The sequence below is a fragment of the Lepisosteus oculatus genome, chromosome 28, assembly GCF_040954835.1.
Source record: "Lepisosteus oculatus isolate fLepOcu1 chromosome 28, fLepOcu1.hap2, whole genome shotgun sequence".
Lineage (NCBI taxonomy): Eukaryota > Metazoa > Chordata > Actinopteri > Semionotiformes > Lepisosteidae > Lepisosteus > Lepisosteus oculatus.
Window position 1 is genome coordinate 9,593,396 of NC_090723.1, and position 21,434 is coordinate 9,614,829.

The following is a 21,434-nucleotide window of genomic DNA, read 5'->3' on the forward strand; positions in this document are numbered from 1 at the left end:
CTCCTAGGGCGTTTCTCGAAAAGAGCAGGGGTGTAACCCCGGTGTCCTGGTCCCAAGCGCTATAGAAGTGTAAGGAATTATTATTATTATTATTATTATTATTATTATTATTATTAATCACGGAGGCCCGTCTCCTGACCGGACGCTCTTCGTGGCGGGCGCGCGGGGAGCGAGCACTGATCGTCCTTCCTCCCGACCTCCGCCCGACATCCCGCCAAATAAATACCTGACAAAACCCCAGTCTGCCGGCTGCGTGCGGCTCGCGTGTTCTGGTATTCACAGTAAATAACACAGTAACCTGTTGGCTCACTTGTTTATTGTTCCACGGAAGCAGAGCGTCCACACGAGTCAGCGCTCTCTATACACGTGACCCGAGCGGCCGGTCCATTGCGGGGTTTATTACAGGCGATTATGTTTATCGCCTCGCGTTACACATTAGCTTGTATCCTTTTACGACTTTCTGTGGGGAACCGAGATCGTGTGTGTGTGTGTGCGGGGGTACAGCTTCAGAACCTGTTTTGCATGAAGATGAATCGACGCCACACGGAACTCTGAATGTCCTCGGTTTTTTATCATAATAATTGCACTTGTATAGCGCTTCTCTACAGTAATGGGTAACCAGTGATGCGCCCGCAGCCCGTCTCCAGCTGTACAGTTGGTACTGTGGCGCTGCACCGCTGCGACCCGGTTCGAGGGTTCCCGAGCGAACTCGGGGCTTTTTTCTGCTTGTGACCGTTTCTGGTATCTTTATCACTTGAAGGGGTTCCAGACATTTAAAAAGCACACGGTGTTCTGACTCGCAATCCTCCTGGCTCGGAGCCGCGATCTAACATAACATCACTTTATTGGGCCCTATACAATTTCTTGTATTAGGAAGCCTACCCCAGCTTACTCTCCATGAGACACACAGACGGAGAGAAGCTGGGGGTCAGAGCGCAGGGTCAGCCATTTATACAGCACCCCTGGAGCAGCTGGGGTTCAGGGCCTTGCTCAGGCCCACCGGAGTAGGATTCCTCTGCCGGCTTCGGGATTTGAACCGGTAACTTTCCAGCCACAGGTGCAGATCCTGAGCCACAGAGCCACCGCTCCGCCCTTGTGCAGGAGACGGAAATCAGATCAGTAGAAAGGGGTCGACGGGACAGTACACCGTGTCAACAAAGCAGAGCCGCGCCCTTTCCTGAAACAACCCGAAACGCGGTACCCGCTGATTTTCAGGAGCGGTGGGGCCGGGGGCAGCGGAAGACTGCAGAATGTGCAGCAGGTTGCTGGGGGGGGGGGGGGGGGGTTCTGCAGAAGTGGAGTAGCAACAGTCTCTCTCCTCCTTTCCCCCTGTGTGTGTTAAAACCTTTTCACGTTCCGCCGTCACATTACCTGCCCGGTTACCACGAGAGAGGGCGGGGCCAGGGACAGCCAGCCAGCCAATCAGCGCACCGCCCCCCAAATACAAACCGTGATGGCCGTGGTCTTGTTTCCGCTGGTGGTCTTTCTTTGATGGCTTTTGTCTTCATGTAATTAGTCGATTAATGCAAAGAATGGGCTCTTGTGTGGAGTAACTACACGATGTTCCCTTTGATTGTTCTAAAACGCCGCATAATATTTAGATACATGTTCCTCAAGTGAGGTTATGTTCCTATAAACACCAACAGGAATTGTATAGTTTGTTGAAATTAGAAACACACTGGTGTGTCCTTATTAACATTAGCCCGTGAGGTTAAACAACTGTGTGTGGTCATGCATTTATTTTTTGCACGAAATTAACGATGTTGTTTTCCCCGTTTTGAGTCATTTCCACTTTCTAGACTAGATCCAAACTGCTCCAGCTGAATGAACACCGGGCACACGAAGTTGAGAAGCGTCCGAAGGGGCGAGCTGCCCCCTGCCGCCTGCGCGCAGACTGCGGAGCGAGCGAGCGAGCGAGCGAGCTCGGGGCCCGTGGCCATCCTCGTGAGGGAATCCGCGAGCCCAGCCCGCGCCTCATCCTCCAGCATCCGCGTGCAGCAAAACAGCAGCCTCGCTCTTGCCTCCAAATTATATAAACAACGACTTGCCCAGCACAAAGCATTTGATTGGAAACTGAGGTAAGAACGAATAATGAAACAGAAATCACAAAAAACACGACAGAATCAATGTTTCCTGGCTTTCAGTGCCAATCTTGGGTGGGAAAAAAACCCCAAGAACAACAGGGACATCGTTGTGAATAAAAAGTAAACATCTTCAACCTTTCCGACACAGCCCCTAGACTGCTGGTGATCTCAATAGAGATACAAGTGCTTCTTTTTGCATCTGTGTTTTTGCATAACACAGAGACTCTTGAGGGGGTTGGAATATTTATAACAAAATAATTGCTGCAATGTTTGCATCGAGCAGGAATCCGCCTTGAATTGTCGCAGCGCGAAGCACGGTTTCTGACGAAAGAGTTTGCCTTCTACGGGTCTTTAGTGCGTAAGGGGCAATGGCGAAGTTTTGGGCGCTCAGTAGTTATTGCCAGTCGGCCGAGCAGAAGACGCTCCAAGTCCCTGCTGTCTTGGAGCGGCGCCCCTCCGCAAAGATTCCACACACGTGAAACTCGAGTCCGGAGAGCCACGCGGCAGTTTCTCCCCCCTGCTCGTGGCGCGCGGGGCTGCCAGGTGGCGGCGAGACTCAGCTGTGGATCAGGGCGCGTGCTTTATTAGCCCGAAGGCGCCTTCTCCGAAACTGACCTTCACCCGGCGTGGAGTTTCAATGGGCCGGAGGACTGAAGAGTAATTGGAATATTTGTTACGAGAAGTTCCTGCAAGGTCGGACGTGCATTCTCTTTAATTCTGCACTTGCACCCGCCCCAATTCCAGAAACAGGGTTTAAATCCCCCCAGTGGGTTGTGTAGATTGTATTACGTATTTGCCTTGTAATTTGCACTATCTGCACTTGGCACTATGTGTGTCCTGTCTACAGTGTCTGTCAGTGTCCTGTCTGTCCTGCCTGTATTTGCACCGTGGACGAGGAGGAGCGATATTTCCTTCCACTGTATACTTGTAAATGGCTGGAATGACAAATAAACGTGAACTTGAACCTGTGTGGGCATTCTGTTTTAATGATCGCGAGCAGGGCGCTGCGTCTGCACGCGCAGGCTGCGAAGGCACACGTGAAGGTTTATTCCGCGCGTCACGCGTGTCACACCTGAAGAAGCTCCACAGCCGAACTGCTGTTTGTTTTCATTTCTTCCAGCGTAGAACAAACCTTGACTTGTTCCGTTTGATATACAGGGGGCAATGCAGAATGCACGTTGGTGCAGTTTGAGCGATCTGTGCTTTTTCTTGTAGAACTAGCAGTACCTCTTGTCTCTTTTAACTTCGGTAACTTTATTCTTTTGAGAAGTCGTCTCAGTTGTGTTGGCCTCGGTCCCCTCTTGCACCGTGGTTTTAGCTTCTAAATCCTACTTCTCGCCTGGAAACCCAGCGGCGTTTAGGAAAAAATAACCGTGCGCTTATCCTACTATCTGCGGGTCTGAGTGTCAGTATTGAGCCCCGAGCTGCTGACTGGACAACAGCAGTCCTGAGATATATATTACTCTCCCAGTTCCTTGTTGCTCGCCTGAAAACGTGCATGTCTTAAAACGGATACAATACGCTCTTCCCTGTCATTGCAAAGGAAAATCAAAAACGTGTTTTTATGGTCTGCTTGTGGCTCGGGTCTCCGCGTGCTGTACAGGCTCCTCCGCGCGCCTGAGCGTGAGTGAATGTAGGTCACGTCGCGAGGCCGGACCGCTTGCGCTCCTAACCTACTGTCCGCGTGACTCCGAACGCGCCTCGGAGGGGAGGGGTGCGCTCACGCGCCTCAGACATGTCGGTCAGGGAAATCACCGCCGCCCTCTGTCTGCGAGGACTGGCTCGGCGGCGGGGGAATCGAGCTAAATAAGCCAGTTTAGACAGCAGATCAGGTCAATACTGCGGCAAATGTGCTCTGGATTGCGTGCCTCGTGTACATTTACTAACGGTTTCATTTTTCAGTTCCAATTCCCGATCGGGCTTTTTTTGGCTGGAATGTGACCCAATAATACATTCAGATCAGATCACTTTATTATTGGCCCTATACAATTTCTTGCATTAGGAATCTGTCTTTTCGCAGACCCCAGCTTGCTCTCCAGGAGACACACAGACGGGGAGAGAAGCTCCAATACCTGTCCGTTGAAGATTCAAAATCAACGTTTATTTTTTTAAAAACAAACAGGGGTGCAAACGATCCTTTGGATTCGCTGCCTGCTCTCTAATTCACCGTCACCGATGATGGCTGAGCGTCGACTTAAAAGGGAGGAACACGTAACATAACATCACTCTATTAGCCCTATACAATTTCTTCGTCTTTTCGCCTACCCCAGCTTGCTCTCCAGGACACACACAGACAGGGATTGATCATGATTGCTCATTCTGTAATATATTTCCGACTTTAAACCACATTGTTCTTTGTAGATCTATTTAGGTCCATGTCGATAAGATGCATCAATTCATTTTATTACCCAAGTGCTTTTCATTCCGAATTATCTCCCAGTCACAGTCACGAATCTGTTGATAAACGACTGTTTTGCTGCGTTTCATTCTGCAAATAGAACAGATATAGGGGCAGCTCAGCGCCAAACAGTGGAAGTCACGTGAAAGACGGGCATTTGAAACAAAACAACGTGAGGCGTTGATTTATTCTGTGGGTTTTACTTTCACCAGAATTCTCTGTAAGTAATAAAAAAACGAACTGGAGCCAAGTGGCACTCGCGCAGCACCCGCGTGCCATGTGAGCGAGCCGTCAGGCGCTCGCCGCGCCGCCTGGCTCTGAGCGTGAGCGGGCAGTGACGTCACCCGCGGGCCTGCGGTGGCTGTGCGCGGTCACATGGCGCGTCCATGTGAGGGCCGTGTTGTAAACACTCCTGAGCGCTGTAGGTGCTGTGGTGCAGCGTGCACCGCCTTGAAACCGTGTCGCTAGCGCTCTTTCACGGGACGTATCCGGTCCTTTTAAATCGAACAGGACCTCTAAAACTACTCGTGCAAAACGTGCTATTCTGAGCCAAAACCCGGTAGTTGTTGTGGCAAAGCCGTCGTAATTTGACACACGTTGTCGTCGGCGCTCATTTGCGTTGTTTTTACATATCGAGCAATCCTGTTTGTGTTCCAAGGCTGCGTGTGTAGTTGGCCGGGGTTTCCGCGGGGAAAACAGTGCTGTTTCATAAACTCGTGTGATTCATTGGCAGCCCAGCCCGAGACAGAACTGGGGTCCCGTGGAACCCAGAAGCACCATCGAGGTGGTGGAGCGCAAAGTGAATTAGAAACGTGTGTCAGGATCGCTTCTGCAGAGTCCGGCGGTACGTGTATGTTACTCGTGGAGTGAAATAACTGCAGCAGCACTTACCTGCATATTTAGGACAGCCCTCGGCTTTTCGTACATAATCGAGCCCAGCCGACCAGTCCCCTACCTGTCTGTGAGCGTCTTGCGTCCTCTAGCGGCCAGGACGGAGAAAGCATATTTGTGTCGAGTCATGCTTGGCGTGTCGATACCGCGCTGCGCGTTTTAGGACACCTGTGGCGACTCACGCGCGGCCATACAGCGGCTGGCCAGGTAAGCAAGTCGTGAACACGTCCAGAATTGACACCTGGGGGTTCACATCGAAGTACACAATGAGTGGAAGGGGACTTTGAGAACATCACGTCAGCGCAAAAAACAAATACGTGCTGATCATATCGAAAAACGTTCACCTTATTCCGATTACTTAGGTGATTAAGATGTTGGCAGAGTTGAATTTTATTTTAGAAATGTAGGATTTGGGGGAAAGGCTCCCAGTCCAGTAAAGCAGGTTTGTTATGGATTCCTGCGAAGGGGGTCTTGGGGACCCTGTCGGACTCGAGCTGCCCGGGCGGGGTGTCTGATTGCACCCCAGACCTCGCGGTGTGGAGCCCGAAGGAGAGAGGGGCAGCCGGCGCTCAGTCCAGCCCTGTACAACCTGTAAAGCGCTTTGAGTGGAGTGTCCAGAAAAGCGCTATAGAAGTGTAAGCAGTTATTATTGATGTAAGAGAGGCCGGGCCGGGCCGTTGTGCAGTTAATTAGCCGTGTCGTGAAGGAAACTGGGACACCGGTGACACTCCTCGTCCCCTCTGGGCTCCTCCCCTCGCTGACCTGACCAGTTGAACGCTTCTTTCCGAGCCCTGCGGCGATCAGTGATTTGAAGACTTGTGCAGTGCCTACTGGAGTCCCGCACCTGGGTCCCAGCTTGCCGGAAGTTTGCCAGTGGCGACATCAGCTCCCAGCTGGCAACCCCCTGGAGCTCAGCAGGTGTGAGCCTGGCCAGTACCTGGATGGGAGACTCCTGGGAAAGCTGAGGTTGCTGCTGGAGGAGGTGTTAGTGGGGCCAGCAGGGGGCGCTCACCCTGCGGTCTGTGTGGGACCTAATGCCCCAGTGTAGCGGCGGGGCACTATACGGTAAAAAGGTACCATGCTTTGATGAGACGTTAAACCGAGGTCCTGACTCTCCGTGGTCATTAAAAATCGCAGGATGTTTCTTGAAGAGTAGGGGTGGATGCCGCACACGGGTGCTGGAGGGGATCTCCATTACCTGTAGAGCGCTTTGAGTGGACTGTCCAGAAAAGAGCTACAGTATATGAGTGTTATTATTATTATATTATGATAAATGGCTCCGACCACCCCACCCTCCCAAACGCCCCCGCGCTTCAGTCTATAGGCTGGGCTTTCAAGCCGGAGCGCGGCCGTGCGCATTGATCTCCGTCTCCCGGCGGCACTCAGGTGAGTCAGTGTTTCAAGCGAGAAAAACAGCTCTTCTCCAGCGCCGGTCTGCCGGAAGGACTATTTCTTGAGACCGAATGTTGGTCAAATTCCACTCACCTCATTTTCCCACCGGGGAATTCAAACATACACTCTTGGCGTCCTGTTTAAATTAAAGTGGTATGTCACTTGTAAGAGCCGTCTGTCCCAGTGACGACACTAGTTAGGTGTCAAAATTACAAAAACGCACAGCAGTACATTTCTCGGTTTAACACCGAGGTGTCTCTGGGTAAGGTCGGTGAAATCGCTGTGGAGATCGTTTAAAAAAGTGCATTTGTCTTATAGTGCACTACCAACGCTGTAATAATGCTCGCTGGGCGTTTTGAGTGTGGGTGCCAACAACAACAACAACATAATAATAATAATAATTATTATTATTATTATTATTATTATTACTACGATGTCTGGAAATAAAAGCTGTAGCTTTTTAAAGACAGACTGCAGCAGATGGCCTTACAGTTAACTCAAGAGACTTGAGGAAGGACCGCTCGGAACCTGTTTACACTGAAGGCATGAAAGATATTTTAAGAAAACGGAACACATGTCCCCTGCAATCCCGCGTGATTTCAGTCTGTCTCCCGTGTGGACGTGTCACGGCTGGGACACTCTTCCAGGTGGCCCACGCACGGTGGCGGCACGCGTGGAACTGAGCGGGGAGACCAGACCCCCCGCTGGAGACGGTGCTCTCGGCGGGACCATGTGAGTCGGCGCGGTTATTCATTCCTCGCCTTATCGTCTCACACAGCCCCCCCAGCCGACCCGCGCTCGCAAACGGGTGTCCGTACAGATGCCATGAAATCAAGCGGTAGCAGCGGCTCAGCCAGCGGGATCCGCCACCATTTTACAGTCAGGTCCTCTTGCCCTCCACTGCGCAGAAACGGAGACAAACGCGCGCCGCTGGGCGACCTGGGCGCTCAGCGTGTCGAAACCCCGAGAGCTTCGCGTGGGACCTTCAGGGCGCTGCGGGGACAGAGCCGCCCCAGACCGGACCACCGTGCACGGTCCCTGCTGCCGTGCGTGGGACGACTCGGAGATATTTTTAAACAAGGTATTACAAGTTTACAGTGAGCTCCGGCCGTTAGCTCCGTGCTCTTTTTCAATTCCTTATTCTAGTTCCTTCTGTCTCATCTCCTTCCCCCCCACTCTTTCTTCCTGTCGCTCTAGTGGAAACTCTGCGGTCTCGCGCTTCTTTCCTGCCGTCGTTTGCTTCTGCCAGCGACCCGGCACGCGCCCGCCTTCTCGTTACTCCCCTTTAATCTCCGGTCGTTTAAAAAAAAGAACCGATCGGGGGTAAGATAAAAAAAAAAACCCGCAGCGCGGTCGGGCTCCCTGACGTCACCGCCCCCCTCGCCTTTAACTCGGAAGCGGAGCCCCGGCGAGCTGCGCAGGCGCGCTGCGAGGCGCTTTAAACGAGTCTCGAGCTGCTCAACATGAAGGCGAGAGGTGAGCCGGAGAGGCGGCCCGGGGACGGGACGGACGGAGGGGGGGGCGGTGAGAAATTGTCGAAAAATCGCGTAATCTTCGCCGAAAAAACACCGGGGGGCGAAAGAAACCGCCTTCAAGGCTTTAAAATGGCGTTCCCCCGTGTCCCGTAGACGCCTTGTAGCGAGAGCGGCGAGCCCGCTGGAGTGACTGTTATTGTTTTTCGTCTTGGCTGCAGATCTAAAATGGAGGAGCTGTGACTGCGGGCTCTCGCCACTCCGTGGTTTTCCTTTAAAAAAAAAAAGAGAAAGAGTGTGCCTCGTAAGCCGAGAGGAAGAAAGCGGCGGTTGAGGCACCCCGCCGGCGCTAAGCCGTGTGTCCCGGGTGCGAGGGGGCGGGGGGGGTCCGCTTCGCCGCGGCCGGTTTGAAATTAAGAGGTGCCCGTCCTTTCGCTTGCAGATCTGCGGGGCGAAGGCCAGCCGGTGAAGGACAGTGCAGCTGGCACCCGCGGGCGGATTTTGAAGTGCATCTGAGGGACTGTTTCACTCCCCCCCCCCCTCCTTGTTTTTTTCCGCCTGGGGGGGGGCGAACCGAGAGGTAAGTCGGTGCAGGGTCGCCGATCTGAGACTGGAGCGTCTTCCCCACGACCCAAGAGCACGCGTGTCCACGCTCTGTTTCTGTCTTTTCCAGGTCGAGATCTGCTACAGCATCGTTGTCTGTCCCCCCCCCCCCCCGCGATACGTTTTTATTCAGATCCCCCCCCCCACCCTACCCCCCGGACAGAAGCCCACCCGTGTTCCTGGGGGTTCTGCAGGGGCCGGGGGTAGCGCCGAGCCCGAGCGTGTCCCCATGTCTGCGTAGAGCCATGAATATGAGATCCACTGTCTTCGCCAGTGGCTGCTACAAGCTGGACGCGGAGAAGATCGAGCTGGAGCGACTGCAGGCGGGCAGTGGCGTCAGGAGGGAGCCCCGCGACTTCGCCGCCGACGTGCACCCCGACGTCCTGGGGGACATCCGCAACAGCGGGGGTCAGCCGCACCCGGGCAGCAAGGCCAAGAAGCTGAGGGAGGCCCAGGCCAGCAAGGCGGCCCGCACGCCCGTGGCGGCGGGGCAGAACAAGGCGCAGGGGGCGGCCGTGGGGCAGGAGGAGAACTGGGTCAGCCTGGGGGCGCTGACGGCCCCGGGGAAGCCGATGGGGGGCGAGGGCACCCCGGCCAAGAGCAAGACCCTGTTCGGACAGACCCACAGCTCCATGGGCAAGACGGACCCGCCCGCGCTCAACGCCGCCGGGAGGAGCGCGGAGGGGCCCGAGAGGGGGGCCCCCGCCCCGGCCGGGGGGCCGCCGGAGCTGGGCTCGGAGGGCAAGTGGAAGACCGGGCGGAAGGCGCCTGGCCACAGCCCCACGCAGGCCACCTGCCTGCGCCAGATCCTGCTGCTGCAGCTGGACCTGATCGAGCAGCAGCAGCAGCAGTTGCAGTCCAAGGACAAGGAGATCGACGAGCTGAAGGCCGAGAAGGAGACGGTACGCAGGGGCGGGGGGGGGGGGGGCGGGGCGCCAGTCCTGCACCTCTTCCTGTGAGCCGCTGTTGCATTTGAAAGGGCAGGTGACAGGCGATCTGGCCTATTAGTCCACATTCTGTCGACTTTCGAACTGGTTTCTCCAGCACAGAGCCCGGGGGGGAGCCCAAAGCTGTCCTGGCTAGCAGCGGCCACAAGGAGGGGTACACCCTGGACAGGACCCCAGGCCATCGCAGGGCACCCACAGACCTGCACACTCCCACCAGGGCCAGTTTTCCCAGAAGCCAGTTAACCTTCCTGTTTGTGTTTCGCCCTGTGAATGCGAGGGAGAACGTGCAAACTCCACACGGACAGCACCCCGGGTCCAGAATTGAGCCCAGGGCTCTAGTGCCACGAGCCAGCAGTGCTAACCACTGCGTCACGGTGCCGCCCTCCATTTAGACCAGTAAATTGCTACAACTTCGCAATCTGCAGTTTTGAATCCGAGGTTTGAGGTCATGTTTGGTTTTCTGCTTTGCAGCCTGTGCTGTTGCTACCTTTCAAATTCGTTTGACCAGACCTGAGGACTTACGCTCGCTGTGCTATTGCAGTGACAGAAAGTGCAACAACAGTTCTGACATTCACTGCATGCTTTAGTCTCATACTTAGCCATCACTGAAACTCTTTTAAACTGGGGGTAAAAAAAGATGATTTCTCTTTCGATGTGACACTTGCACTGATGTATTTTTTTTTTTCTTGGAAAGCTCATAAAGCACAGTGTGTGATTATAGCTCTGTCACTGGGACACATTTCCCAGTCTTTCCCCGGTTCAGGGTCCGGGGGGCATTGCTTGAGGATTGATGTTGCATGATTCCTGAGGGCCTGACGGGTTTGTACAGGCTTCAGTGCGGGTTCGCTGCTCAGTCCCTGCTGGGAGTGTCACCCTGTTCATGCCTGGGAGGTACAGTGGGGGTGGGTGCTGGGCTGTAGTCGCGCCCGGACATGGGCCCAGCAGCCAGGCCTGTTAATTCAGGGCTGTCGCAGGCCCAGGGGTGCTCGCTTGGCTCCACCACTGCTGCTGCCTGTCCGGGCTGTGGGGGGGTGGGGGGGTCCAGGAGAGTTGTCTTCCTTGGCCTTGTTTGAGAGGCTGAGGACAGGGCTCTCTTGAGCTGAAGGGAGGGGATCAGAACACGTCTCGGGGTGCATCTACAAGTCTGTTAGCGGCAGTGTCCAGTTCGAAAACTTGCTGCTCGGGGTACATTGGAAGATACGATTTATTGTCCTCTGAGGGAAATTTTTTATGGACACCCTGCACCCCTGTACATTTAAATAGAATGCAAACAAAAGAAGAAAAGAAAAACATTGCACGTTATTCTATTACAAAAAATAAGAAAAACATTGCGCAACACTCTATTGCATATGTACAGTATAACACACAACAACATATTACATTTATAACGCATCACAAAAACATATCACACTCAAGTGGGTCGTAAGAGTCACAACTGTGTTTATCCTTGACATTTGCATTGACAGCTTTAATGGATAGTGGAGCAAAGGAGTGTTGGGATCTGTTTGACTTACATTTGGGAACCCTAAAACGTCTGCCAGAAGGAAGAAGTCGATATTCAGAGTTGAGGATGTGGGAAGGATCTGATATAATTTTTCCTGCCCGTTTGATTATGGATTTTTCAAAGATTGTCTGCGGTTTGGTTTCCAATGCAATGTCTGCATTGTCTTCAAACTGTAGAACGTTTTGGGTGCCTTGGTCCTCTTCCCTCTCCTCAGGGATGAGTCCTCTCCTCCAGCTCTGTCTGCTGCTGTGAAGCACGCAAGGCTAGTGCAGTTCTGCAGAGACTTGCACAGTGTCCGTGGTCTAGTGTCCGCAGCTGACCGACCAGGATTCCCGCTAGTGGGAACGGTCAGTTGGCCAGGTCGAACCAGAGGCTAGAGTTAGGCAGGGTGTCCTGGCCTTGCTGTGCCCTGGTGGCCGCTGTGGATGGCCAACAGTGTAGGGTGAGCCTAGCCAGCCCCTTCTCTTAAGGCTGTGCTGTCCCCTGTCTCACTGCATCGGGAAAACCAAGATCCCTGCCAGTGTATGAGTCTGAAAGATGCACGTTGTACACCTTGTTTTAATCAACAAGATTGGTAATAAAAGATTTTCAGGTGCTGGTTCTCAGAGCAGCTGTATTGCTGCTGTTTTAAGGCCAGCAGGAGCTCTCCAGTGTAATTCCAGATCCTTGCCGGGTCTGTGATGAGCTGAAGAGCACTGCTCAAGGTGCTGGGTCCCAGGGCTTGGGCCTCTAGCTGTGTACGATCTCCACCATCGATCCCGTCAGCAGGGTGAAAGATGCAGGGAAGCGGAGGGCGGTCCTTGCGCGGTTTGCCCAGAGGATCGGCCCGGCGGCGGGCGAGGTGCGGGGTTAACGCCTGCCTGTGTCTGTGTGCGCAGTTGCTCGCGCGGCTCGAGCGCATGGAGAGGCGGATGCAGCTGGTGAAGAAGGACTCCCGCGACAAGCAGAGGCTCTTCCAGTCCCCCGACTCCGAGGACCAGGGAGGGGAGGCCGATACCCCCGAGAGAGAGGAATTCCCGGAGGGCGGCGGGTCGGAGAGCCCGCAGATCCACAACGCAAAGCCCCTTCCCTTCAGCCGTGCCATCAAGGGCCCCAAACGGTAGGGCCGCCCTGGGGCTATAGCCTCTCGTCCACTGCAGCAGGCCTACAGAGCAGCAGGGCCCCCCCAGGCCTCTAGTCCACCCCGCCGGGGGCCCCCCAGGCCTCTAGTCCACCCCGCCGGGGGCCCCCCAGGCCTCTAGTCCACCCCGCCGGGGGCCCCCCAGGCCTCTAGTCCACCCCGCCGGGGCCACAGAGCAGCGGGACTTTTATCGATCCCAACCTTGGAAGCAGGATGCGCTGGGCCTTTGTTGGATGGGCTTAGACCTGGAATAGGAGCTAACTGCGGCCCTCTAGGCCTGTTGTCGAGGACTTAACAGCTAACTGCAATGTACCTGCTGCTTTCACTGTGTAGCTTTTGCCCATGATTATGTCTGTATTTCTCCTGTTAAGAGTCTGATGCTGACAGGTATTCTGCAACAGGGGTGCGAATCTATTAGAGCAGATTTCTCCCCAGGTGAGATCGAATGCCTGTTTTGACCTGGCTGGTTTTTGTTTTGTTGCGTTTGTTAATCCGAGGTGCAAAACCAGTGCCTGTACAAACTCTTTCAGAAATACGAATAAATTACAGCATTTTGCACATGCTCTATTACGGACAGGGAATTCTGAATAACCTCGGAATTACTCAGATTGAATCTATTAAACAGAGGTAATAGGACTTCTAAGGAATTGCAATTGATCTTTTTATAGCACAGTTTAGAAGACGTACCAGTAGAGAAAAGGGAAAATCAAAGTGCATTTTAACCTTGTGTGACGACAAAAGCACTTTTTTTTTTAATAAAAAAAAGGGATGTACAATGTCGCCTTCTGTGCGTTCTGATTGCCTGGCTTTTGTTCATAGTCCGCTGTGCTGCACTCAGACTGCTAACGACGCCTTGTTGTTTTAATTAGGTAAGCATATGAACTGGTGTTCAAGAGAAAACGGCTGCAGTTTCAACGGTGGTCACCCATTTTGTTTGTTCTTTTATGAGCCTTCAGTTGGCGCGCGTCTGGAGAGAGCTCCCGGGAAGAGCTGTTTTAAAGGGGTGGTGTTGAGTCCCCAGGCGTCAAGTCCTGGTACTTGTTTTTATTTAAGCCCTATCTCTTGTTTGTAACGGTAGTCTTTCTCCCCCCCCACTTTAGAAAGTTCTCCTTCCTGGACTCCCAGAAGACTCCCAAATCCCGAGGGAAGTCCTCCAAGCTGTCCCCGCAGAAGGAGTCGGAGTCGGAGGGCGGCTCGCCCTGCCAGCGGGAGCTGCGCAGCAAGGAGACGCCGGAGAAGACGTCGGCGGGGGGGCGGCCGCCGGGCGACACGCCCCCCCAGCCCCGGGAGGAGCCCGGCGGCGCCGCCGCGGAGATGGAGGAGCTGCCCTACATGGCCACCACGGAGATGTACCTGTGCCGCTGGCACCAGCCGCCGCCCTCGCCGCTGCGCGAGCCCTCGCCCAAGAAGGAGGAGGTCGTGGCCAGTGAGTACCGGCCGCACGGGGGAGGTCCCGGGACCGCGGCAGAACCGGGCCACAGGTGGGGGGTCCCGGATCTGGTACAGCGGCAGAACCGGGCCACGGAGGGGGAAGGTCCCGGTCCCGGTATGGCGGCAGAACTGGGCCACGGGGGGGTCCCAGGACAGCGGCTGATCCGGGCCACAGGTGGGGGGGGTCAAGGTCCCACAACGGGATCCAGCCTTCCCGCAGCAGCCCTGAAGATCCCTGACTTAAGAAGATAAAAGGGCTTGAAAATGGCGAAGTTGTTTAGCCGTCTTGGTTATTAGTAGCCTAATGATCCGAGGATCTCTTCCAGCTGGGTCCTAAAGGATCACAGCAAATCTGCTCTAAAAATACGTCTCCCGACACCAGCCTGGTTTGCACGAAGAAGTCCATATTGTGTTCAGTCTTAAAAACAGTGCTTCTTAAATCCACTCCCTGGTCTTGAATGTGGAACACTGCGCTGTCCTCTAGTCATCTTTTCTGTCAGGAATGAGTTCAGAAAGCGAAGTGCAAGCAGTGCCAATGGAGTCGGGCAGCTGGTTCCCTGCGTCAGCGCCTGCACTCGCGCGTCTCCTCTGACCTCCTGCTCTCTGGCCTGTTTCAGTCCCCTCCTGGAGGGAGAACACGATCGAGCCCCTGGAAGAGGCCACGGCGTCGGACATCGCGGAGGTGAGACCCCAGGAGCTCCCCGTCGGGGCCGCGGTTTCTGGGGGACATTCCCTGCTCCCCCCGCCGAGGACGAGCAGCAGATTGAAGGAAATACTGACGTCTCCCCTGTAAACGCGCGTTAGGATTTCAGGTGGCGGGGTTGTGTGGGGTGCAGCGAGCCACCTGTGTGATTCCTTGTTTTTCTAATCCTCCTGTGTGTAGAATTTGGATGACGGCGCGTTTCTCAAACGGCACGCCAAGCTGGAGCTGGACGAGAAGAGGAGGAAGAGGTGAGGAGGAGAGATGCTGTTTTCCTAAAAACACGGCAAAACGCAGGCAGACGAGGAGGAATCGTTCAAGCTTAAACTGACTCTTCTCTCCCCCGTCCCGCCTGCAGGTGGGACATCCAGCGAATCCGCGAGCAGCGCATGTTTCAGCGCCTGCAGCAGCGCATGTACAAGAAGAAGGGGATCCAGGAGAGCGAGCCGGAGGTCTCCTCCTTCTACCCCGACACCGACGACGGTACGCGCTTCAGGACGCGGTGTCCCCGTTCTCAAAAACCGGGGTGACCCAGGAGGAGGCGGCAGCAGAGGACCCCAGGCTGAGAACCCGGTGGTTTGGTCTTCCTGCCTTTGACGTCTCTCTCCCTGTTCCTTTGCAGTGGAGTCCCTGATGATCACGCCCTTCCTGCCCGTCGTCGCCTTCGGACGGCCGCTGCCGAAACTGACCCAGCAGTAAGTGTCCCGCTCCCCCGGGCGAGCGTATTGTATCCTGCTTCCAACCTATCCCGTGTCCAATACCCTTGATCCAGTCACTGGCTGGAGTAATATGGGCGACTCTCTATCGTGTAAAAACGTCTGTGTGAGGGAAAGAAGACCTGAGTTTGCAGTGTCGCTCTATCCTCGGGACTATCCTAGGATCTCGATACCGTTGCAAACCACTCCCTCTGGCCTCATCTCGGGGCCCTCCGGCTGGGCGGAGGTTCGGGCTGCAGGTACTGTGGAGCCCCAATGGGTGCACACCGTGGTCTCGCAGGGGGTGTGTGTGAGGGCAGTCTGAAGTATTTTGGCCAGTGTGTGCAGTTATTTTATTGACAAAAGTTTTTGTCGTGGCGAGAAACAAAACTTGGATCACTAAGCAAAAAAATTGTACTAAAGAGGGCTTGTGAGTGCTTGCCCAAAGGTGGGGTGGTGGTACCCCTTACCCCAGCTGCCTCGGCTCCTGCTCGGGGCTGTAGCCCAGGGCCTCGACCAGCTGTGTTTGGAAACATAAACCTCCTTTCAAGTTAAGTTGCTGGTACTTTCAGATGACTTTACTCGTCGGCTGTTTATGGGGTAAAATCCATAAGTCATAGGAACTGTGGACCTGTGGGATTGTAAAATGCACAAGGGTCCACATGGTCATCAGCCTATAGACGCGTCACTAATATGACCCAGAGCTTGGGAAGGCACAAGCCCATTCATGAACCTCGGAGCAAGGCTGGTGCTTCAGCAGTGTCCCCGAGCAGATCGGGGGTGTGTGTCTGTTTCTCCAGCCCCCTCTCTGCAGGAGGTGGGGGTGGGGCGCTGACCTGGAATTGACCTCTGTTTGTGTGTGCTGGGGTGGCTGAGAGGTGACGGTTTAAAGTGAGCGTGTGTGTGTGCGGGCGCCCGAGGCCTCGGCCGAACTGCTGCATGGTTTGTGATTTATATATTTCAAGATGAGAACTAGGTGCTGGCGGAGACACAGAAAGCATTGTCTTCAAAATGCAAGAACTTTCTGCTGCACCGTGCTCCCTGTGACAGCGGCTTTCCTTTACGCCTCCTCGCCTGCTAGCGCTTGGTCCAGACGGTGGCTTAATAACGTGATGAGAAACTTTTATTGTCCCCCTGGGGAAAATCTTTAAGGACGCAGAGCTTCGGTACATCTGAGTACAGCACAAAACATTCCACATAGCATATAGCCATGGCATATTGCACATGCGTAGTCTATTATGGCTTAATTGGCTTTTACTGCCGCAGTGGCATTTCACCTTGCCATTTCTTTGTCTTCACTGCTATAATAATAATAATAATAATAACTGCTTACACTTATATAGCGCTTTTCTGGACACTCCACTCAAAGAGCTTTACAGGTAATGGGGATCCCCTCCACCACCACCAGTGTGCAGCCCCACCTGGATGATGCGACAGCAGCCATAGTGCGCCAGAACGCTCCCCACACACCAGCTCTCAGTGGGGAGGACAGCAGAGTGATGAAGCCAGTTCATAGACGGTGAATAGATAAAGTGAGCAAATTAATGTTTGTTGCTTTGATCTGGGAACCCACAACTGTTAGCCTGAGGGAAGCTGGCAGAGTAGCTGTGTGAGCGCATTCAGAGCGCGTCAGCGTGTGAACTCTGTGTGGTCTGTCCATCCTGGGGTGTGGCGTCCCTGGAGGAGGAGGCTGGCGGGCCTGCGTCTGCCCCTCTTCACCTCCTGCCCGCTCCACCCACAGTCTCTCTCTCTGCCCCCGGCAGGAACTTCGAGCTGCCCTGGCTGGACGAGCGCAGCCGCTGCCGCATCGAGATGCAGAAGAAGCAGACGCCCCACCGGACCTGCCGGAAGTGAGCTGCGCCCGCCCGCCCGCCTGTCTGCCCCCATTTCTCACGCCGCCCCCTCCACCCCGCCCCTTCCGAGCCGGCACAGAGGAGGGAGGGAGGGAGACTGACCCCCCGCTTTGGAAACGGAGAGAAATGAGATCTGGCGGCGCTTTTGGCGGAGCGCGGGAAGTGCTGCTCTTGCCTGAATCCGCCCGGAGAGGAGAGCTTCCTGCGTCGATCCTAATCGAGTTCTTCTTCGTGCCTGCCTGTAGCATAACGATACCTTTTGTACTTCTGTTCCGCTCCTAAGCTCCTACAGCCTGCTCCACACCTTGAGAGCCTTGTAAGGTATCTTGACAACCCCTGACTGTCTTCAGCAAGGTCTGGACTGCGCATCTTCCGAGTCCCATTGTGGGCTGGACTCGTTAATTGAGAGAGGAGCTGGAAACTGGGAAGAACGCTGGAGAGACTCAAGATGGGGGGGGGGGGGGTGCGTGTTTGTCTGTGGGGAGGGGGGTCCTGCCTCTGCAGGGGATGAACCCCGGCCCCGTGGCTGGGAGGGGGAGACGCAGGGAAGAGGGTACAGCTGACCGCTGTGGGGCTCTTTCGTTTCCACAGGGCGCAGAAGGAATTCCGGGCTTGTACAGAAGCAGCACGATTCACACGGGAGCCCTTAAGATCTTTTTTTTGGTTAAGCCGAGAACTGAAAAAAAACGGTTTAAACTCGTAACTGAGCTGCGTCTGTGAAGAGTGCACAGCTGCATCTCTCGGAGGAATAAACAGCACACCAGATCAAGTGCGCAAGTGTACACCGTTGTTTCAAGGTTAATATCCTGACTTTGTAAGGTTACATAGCTGAGATTCAGTGGTGTAAAATTGCTAAGGCCATTAATTGCTTGTGGCCCTTAAAGGTTTGGCCTGAGGAGCCCTTGTCTAGATCCCTGGTCACTAGTTTTTGGAGAGGAGCCCTGCTGATTCCCCTGTGCCTGGTTGGCACACAATCTCCTACAGTTCCCTGCGTCTGAGCATCTGAAGTGCAGTGTTCAGTGAAATATTACCCACCCAAGCCTATTAAGGGACTAGAAATAATAGTACTTATAGAATGTTGAATCGTACTTGAGCCATGTGCTGTTTGTTTCCCAGATACAGTTCTAACTGCATGGCCCTGGAATTCCAGAGATATGATCTTCCTGCCCCTTACCATGCTCCAGCTTTTAATGACTTGGTTTAATTGGTCTGGATCAGTCCTTAGCTGTTGAATTTGGGGTTTAAAACTAAATTCCAGACTGGATTACACAGTGGGTTTCTTAATTGGAGAAATGCAGTGCTTTTCACTGGGCCTATAAATCTCTATAGGGACTGTGCTTAGAATGAATTGGATGTCTTAAGGCTGTGTGACAAGAGTTCAGCAAAGAGGTGCTGGTATTTCATCCCCCGAGGAAGTTGAGCTGATTGTGAAAGGAGGGTTTTCATTTGAACTGTGACAGGAGCTCAGTCTGACACGATGCACGCAGCTGCCTGATTGGCTGATGGTGTCGTAATGCGCCTGGATGGCTGTGGTTCTCCTGGCTGCCGTGACACTAGGGGGCAGCAGCGCTGTCGCCCCGTTTCCTCTGTTCGAGTGTCGGCTATCCTGAGTCTCAGAACAGCTCCCTTCAAAGCCTGGGGGGACGGGACCGTCTTGTACACCCCCAGACCTACCGGGCAAAACCTGTGGGTTTATCTGCGTTTCTCTATGCACAATTAAGCCCCCCGGAAAAGACATCCTATCCAAATGGGTTGAATTAAGTAACTGGCGTCGGAGGTGGAATGAATACCAGGGGTCCCACTGCAGCTGGTGCCTGGACCTCCCGGGTGAACCTGGATGAACAGGCTGGCCCACCCTTTCCGAGGCTCATCGGCGTCCTCTCTTGACCAGGAGAAGGTAAAAACGTTTCGAGCTCAGCAAAGTCTTGGGGAGCTGTAGCCCGTTTGATTTGAGCTTCAAGTGGCTTCATTTGAAGGAGCTGCCATGTTTCCCCATTTCTCTGTTCACTGGAAATATAGGAATTTCCTAAGGCATTGGGATGGTGGTGGTCCAGCACTGGATCTCGCGGTTCAGGACCCCGGAGGTCCTTGTGTCCTCGCTGTCCCAAGCCCCCGCCGGTGTCCAGTGGGAGTTCCTCGGAGCGCTGCCCCTTGTTTCAAGCGCAGGAGTGGTGCTTTACCCTGATTGTTGAAAAGCATAAGAGACGCATGCTGTAAAAATAAACTGTACAAAGAGGAAAACTAGTCTAAAAGTGGGTTCATATAGCTGTTCCTCTGTCCCTCTGGAGGAGGGGAGAGGGGGTTTGCTCTGTTTTCCCTCTTTAAATGTTCATCTTCTGCATGTTCCTCAGTTGGAGGTATTTTAATCCCTTTGCTGTTTTTGTTAAAATTTTGGGGATTGTATTTCTTACCCTTTTTATTGTTAGTTTTACGTCCTGTCAGGTTCTGTGTAAAGATGCTCTTACAGCTGAGCTCTGTCCGCCTGGTCAGCTGGCCCTCGCGTCCAGTGCCCACAACCTGCCCACCCCTTGAGCTCCTTGCTTGTTAAACACTTGCAGTACAGAGCCAGGATCTGTGTGCTGTACATTGTGTGGGGTTGCACGTTTCCAGCAGCATTTGCTGTTAGTGAGGAGCACGACTGTGTCGATCTCTTATTTCGAGCTGGAATACCCTAGCTGTACATGATGAAAAACTTCTGCCCCCCTGGCCTCTCAGGTTAAGATTCCAGAGTCAGCTCCTCACATCCCTGACGCCTGTGTGATCCCAAGGCTACCTGGTCAGGTGATGACTGGTTTTCTTCAGGAATGCCGGAATACAAACAGAAATGCAAGACGAGACGCTGTCGGTGCTGCAGGGGGGCTGCGTCGCTTGCAGGGGTGTCCAGCTGACCGGCAGCGAGGTCAGAGGTCAGTGGGGTCCGTTTTGTTTTGGGCGGTTTGTGCCCTGTGTTTTTTTTCCCCGCTTCTTCTTCGCCTGCAGAATTGATCGCATCTCGCCAGTCCCCTCTGTGCTGGTCGTGCACGTTCAGGCGCAACACAACAAAAATGAGAGTATTTCTTTCAGCCTCGCCTCTGTCTTTCACCCCGTTTTTGTGTTGATGTTGGAATTCTGCTCTTCCCAGTTGTTGATCTCATGCCGTCCTCTCCCAGCCAGTTCCAAGGGTAAGCCTCATGGTGGGCCCCCGTGTGGAGCGGCTGGTCAAGGCACTTGTCTGAGCACGGGTTCGAGCCTGGGTCATGTCACTGACCCCCTGCTGAGGGTGGTGGTGGGGGCAGTTAGAACTCTCGCAGTGCTTGACAACACAGCGCCCCCTGTGGCCTCCTGGGCTCCCTGCAGGCAGGAGGAGGCATCAGGGAGGGGCGCTCCCCTCCTGTTGGGCCCTGGGCTACTGGTAGTGACTGGGCAAAAGGTGTAAAAAAAAAAATCTGATGGCCTCTTCCACTTTGGGAAGGAGTAACGAAAATAAGTGACGATTTACTATTAAAAAGCAAGCCTGCCATAGAATAGAACAAGGACCGTGATCAGCCTGTGCTTCAGACCTTGTTTGGAATGGGTTACGGAGGCTGGGATGTCGACCGGTTCCCTCGGCTCCTCGTGCGAGTTCCACGGCGCTGAGAAACCTGCCAGTCTCAGCCCTGTGTCGAGGCAGCCGTGATCAGAAGGCCCCGAGACGCGCGTCTCTTTCTCTCTGTGGTCGTCCCCGCTTCCTGTTGCGTCTCTGTCCTCTTCTGGTTCCGTTTCTCCTCCCCAGCGGGAGACGACAAAATCCCAAACTGTATATTTGACCGCCTCTGTACATAGCTTTCAGAAACACACACAAGGTGTAAATAAGCACGACGTGGCTGTTATTTTTATTTAAAGTTCAACTTCACTCTTGAGTGTTAACGTTCAGTATTGGTATTCTAAAAAAAAAAACATGCTTCAGTGTGAAAAAGTTGACAAAGTGGAATTGTTTTTCAATAAAATTCACAAACTCGAGTGAATGCCATGTTTTATTTGGAGGGGATGGGATATTTATGCTTTGCCTTCTCCCTCTCGGAGTTAGTAAAGGAACGGGCCACTGGTTGCACTGCATTTATTTTTGGTGTTTCTAAGAAATGGGACCTGGTTTCCCCCCAAATCGCCGTGAGATTCAGCTCTTTTGGTAGGAATCTTACACGTGTAACAGTGTGTTATAGAACAAGTAGAGGATAATTCCGCCCTTAAAAATGCAGTGTTTCGGGTGTGTCCTGTCAGGAGTCAGGCAACAGGATTAGGATATAGAGTGAAATCTGTACATGTCAAGTCTAGGCAAGTAAAAGCTCTTGGTAACACTTCATCTGGAATATGCTTATGTGTAAATAA

The 21,434-nt window shown here is 53.8% G+C and overlaps 1 protein-coding gene across 4 annotated transcripts; it reads left to right on the top strand.

The window, feature by feature from the left end:
* Positions 1-7,252: 7,252 nt before the first annotated feature.
* On the top strand, positions 7,253-21,068 carry msl1a (MSL complex subunit 1a). 4 transcript variants are annotated; one of them, XM_069185570.1, is made up of 11 exons: positions 7,253-7,497; positions 8,680-8,817; positions 8,911-9,742; positions 12,170-12,390; positions 13,512-13,837; positions 14,460-14,524; positions 14,726-14,793; positions 14,901-15,025; positions 15,165-15,237; positions 16,607-16,769; positions 17,001-17,091. In XM_069185570.1, the coding sequence occupies exons 1-10, from the start codon at positions 7,340-7,342 to the stop codon at positions 16,758-16,760; spliced, it is 2,160 nt and encodes a 719-aa protein (XP_069041671.1). In that variant the 5' UTR covers positions 7,253-7,339; the 3' UTR covers positions 16,761-16,769; positions 17,001-17,091. The 4 variants fall into 4 exon arrangements, with proteins under 4 accessions (XP_069041671.1, XP_069041673.1, XP_069041672.1 ...); XM_069185572.1 differs by having other exon boundaries at positions 7,254-7,497; positions 9,115-9,742; XM_069185573.1 differs by lacking the exon at positions 7,253-7,497 and adding an exon at positions 8,156-8,241.
* The last annotated feature ends 366 nt before the right edge of the window (positions 21,069-21,434 follow it).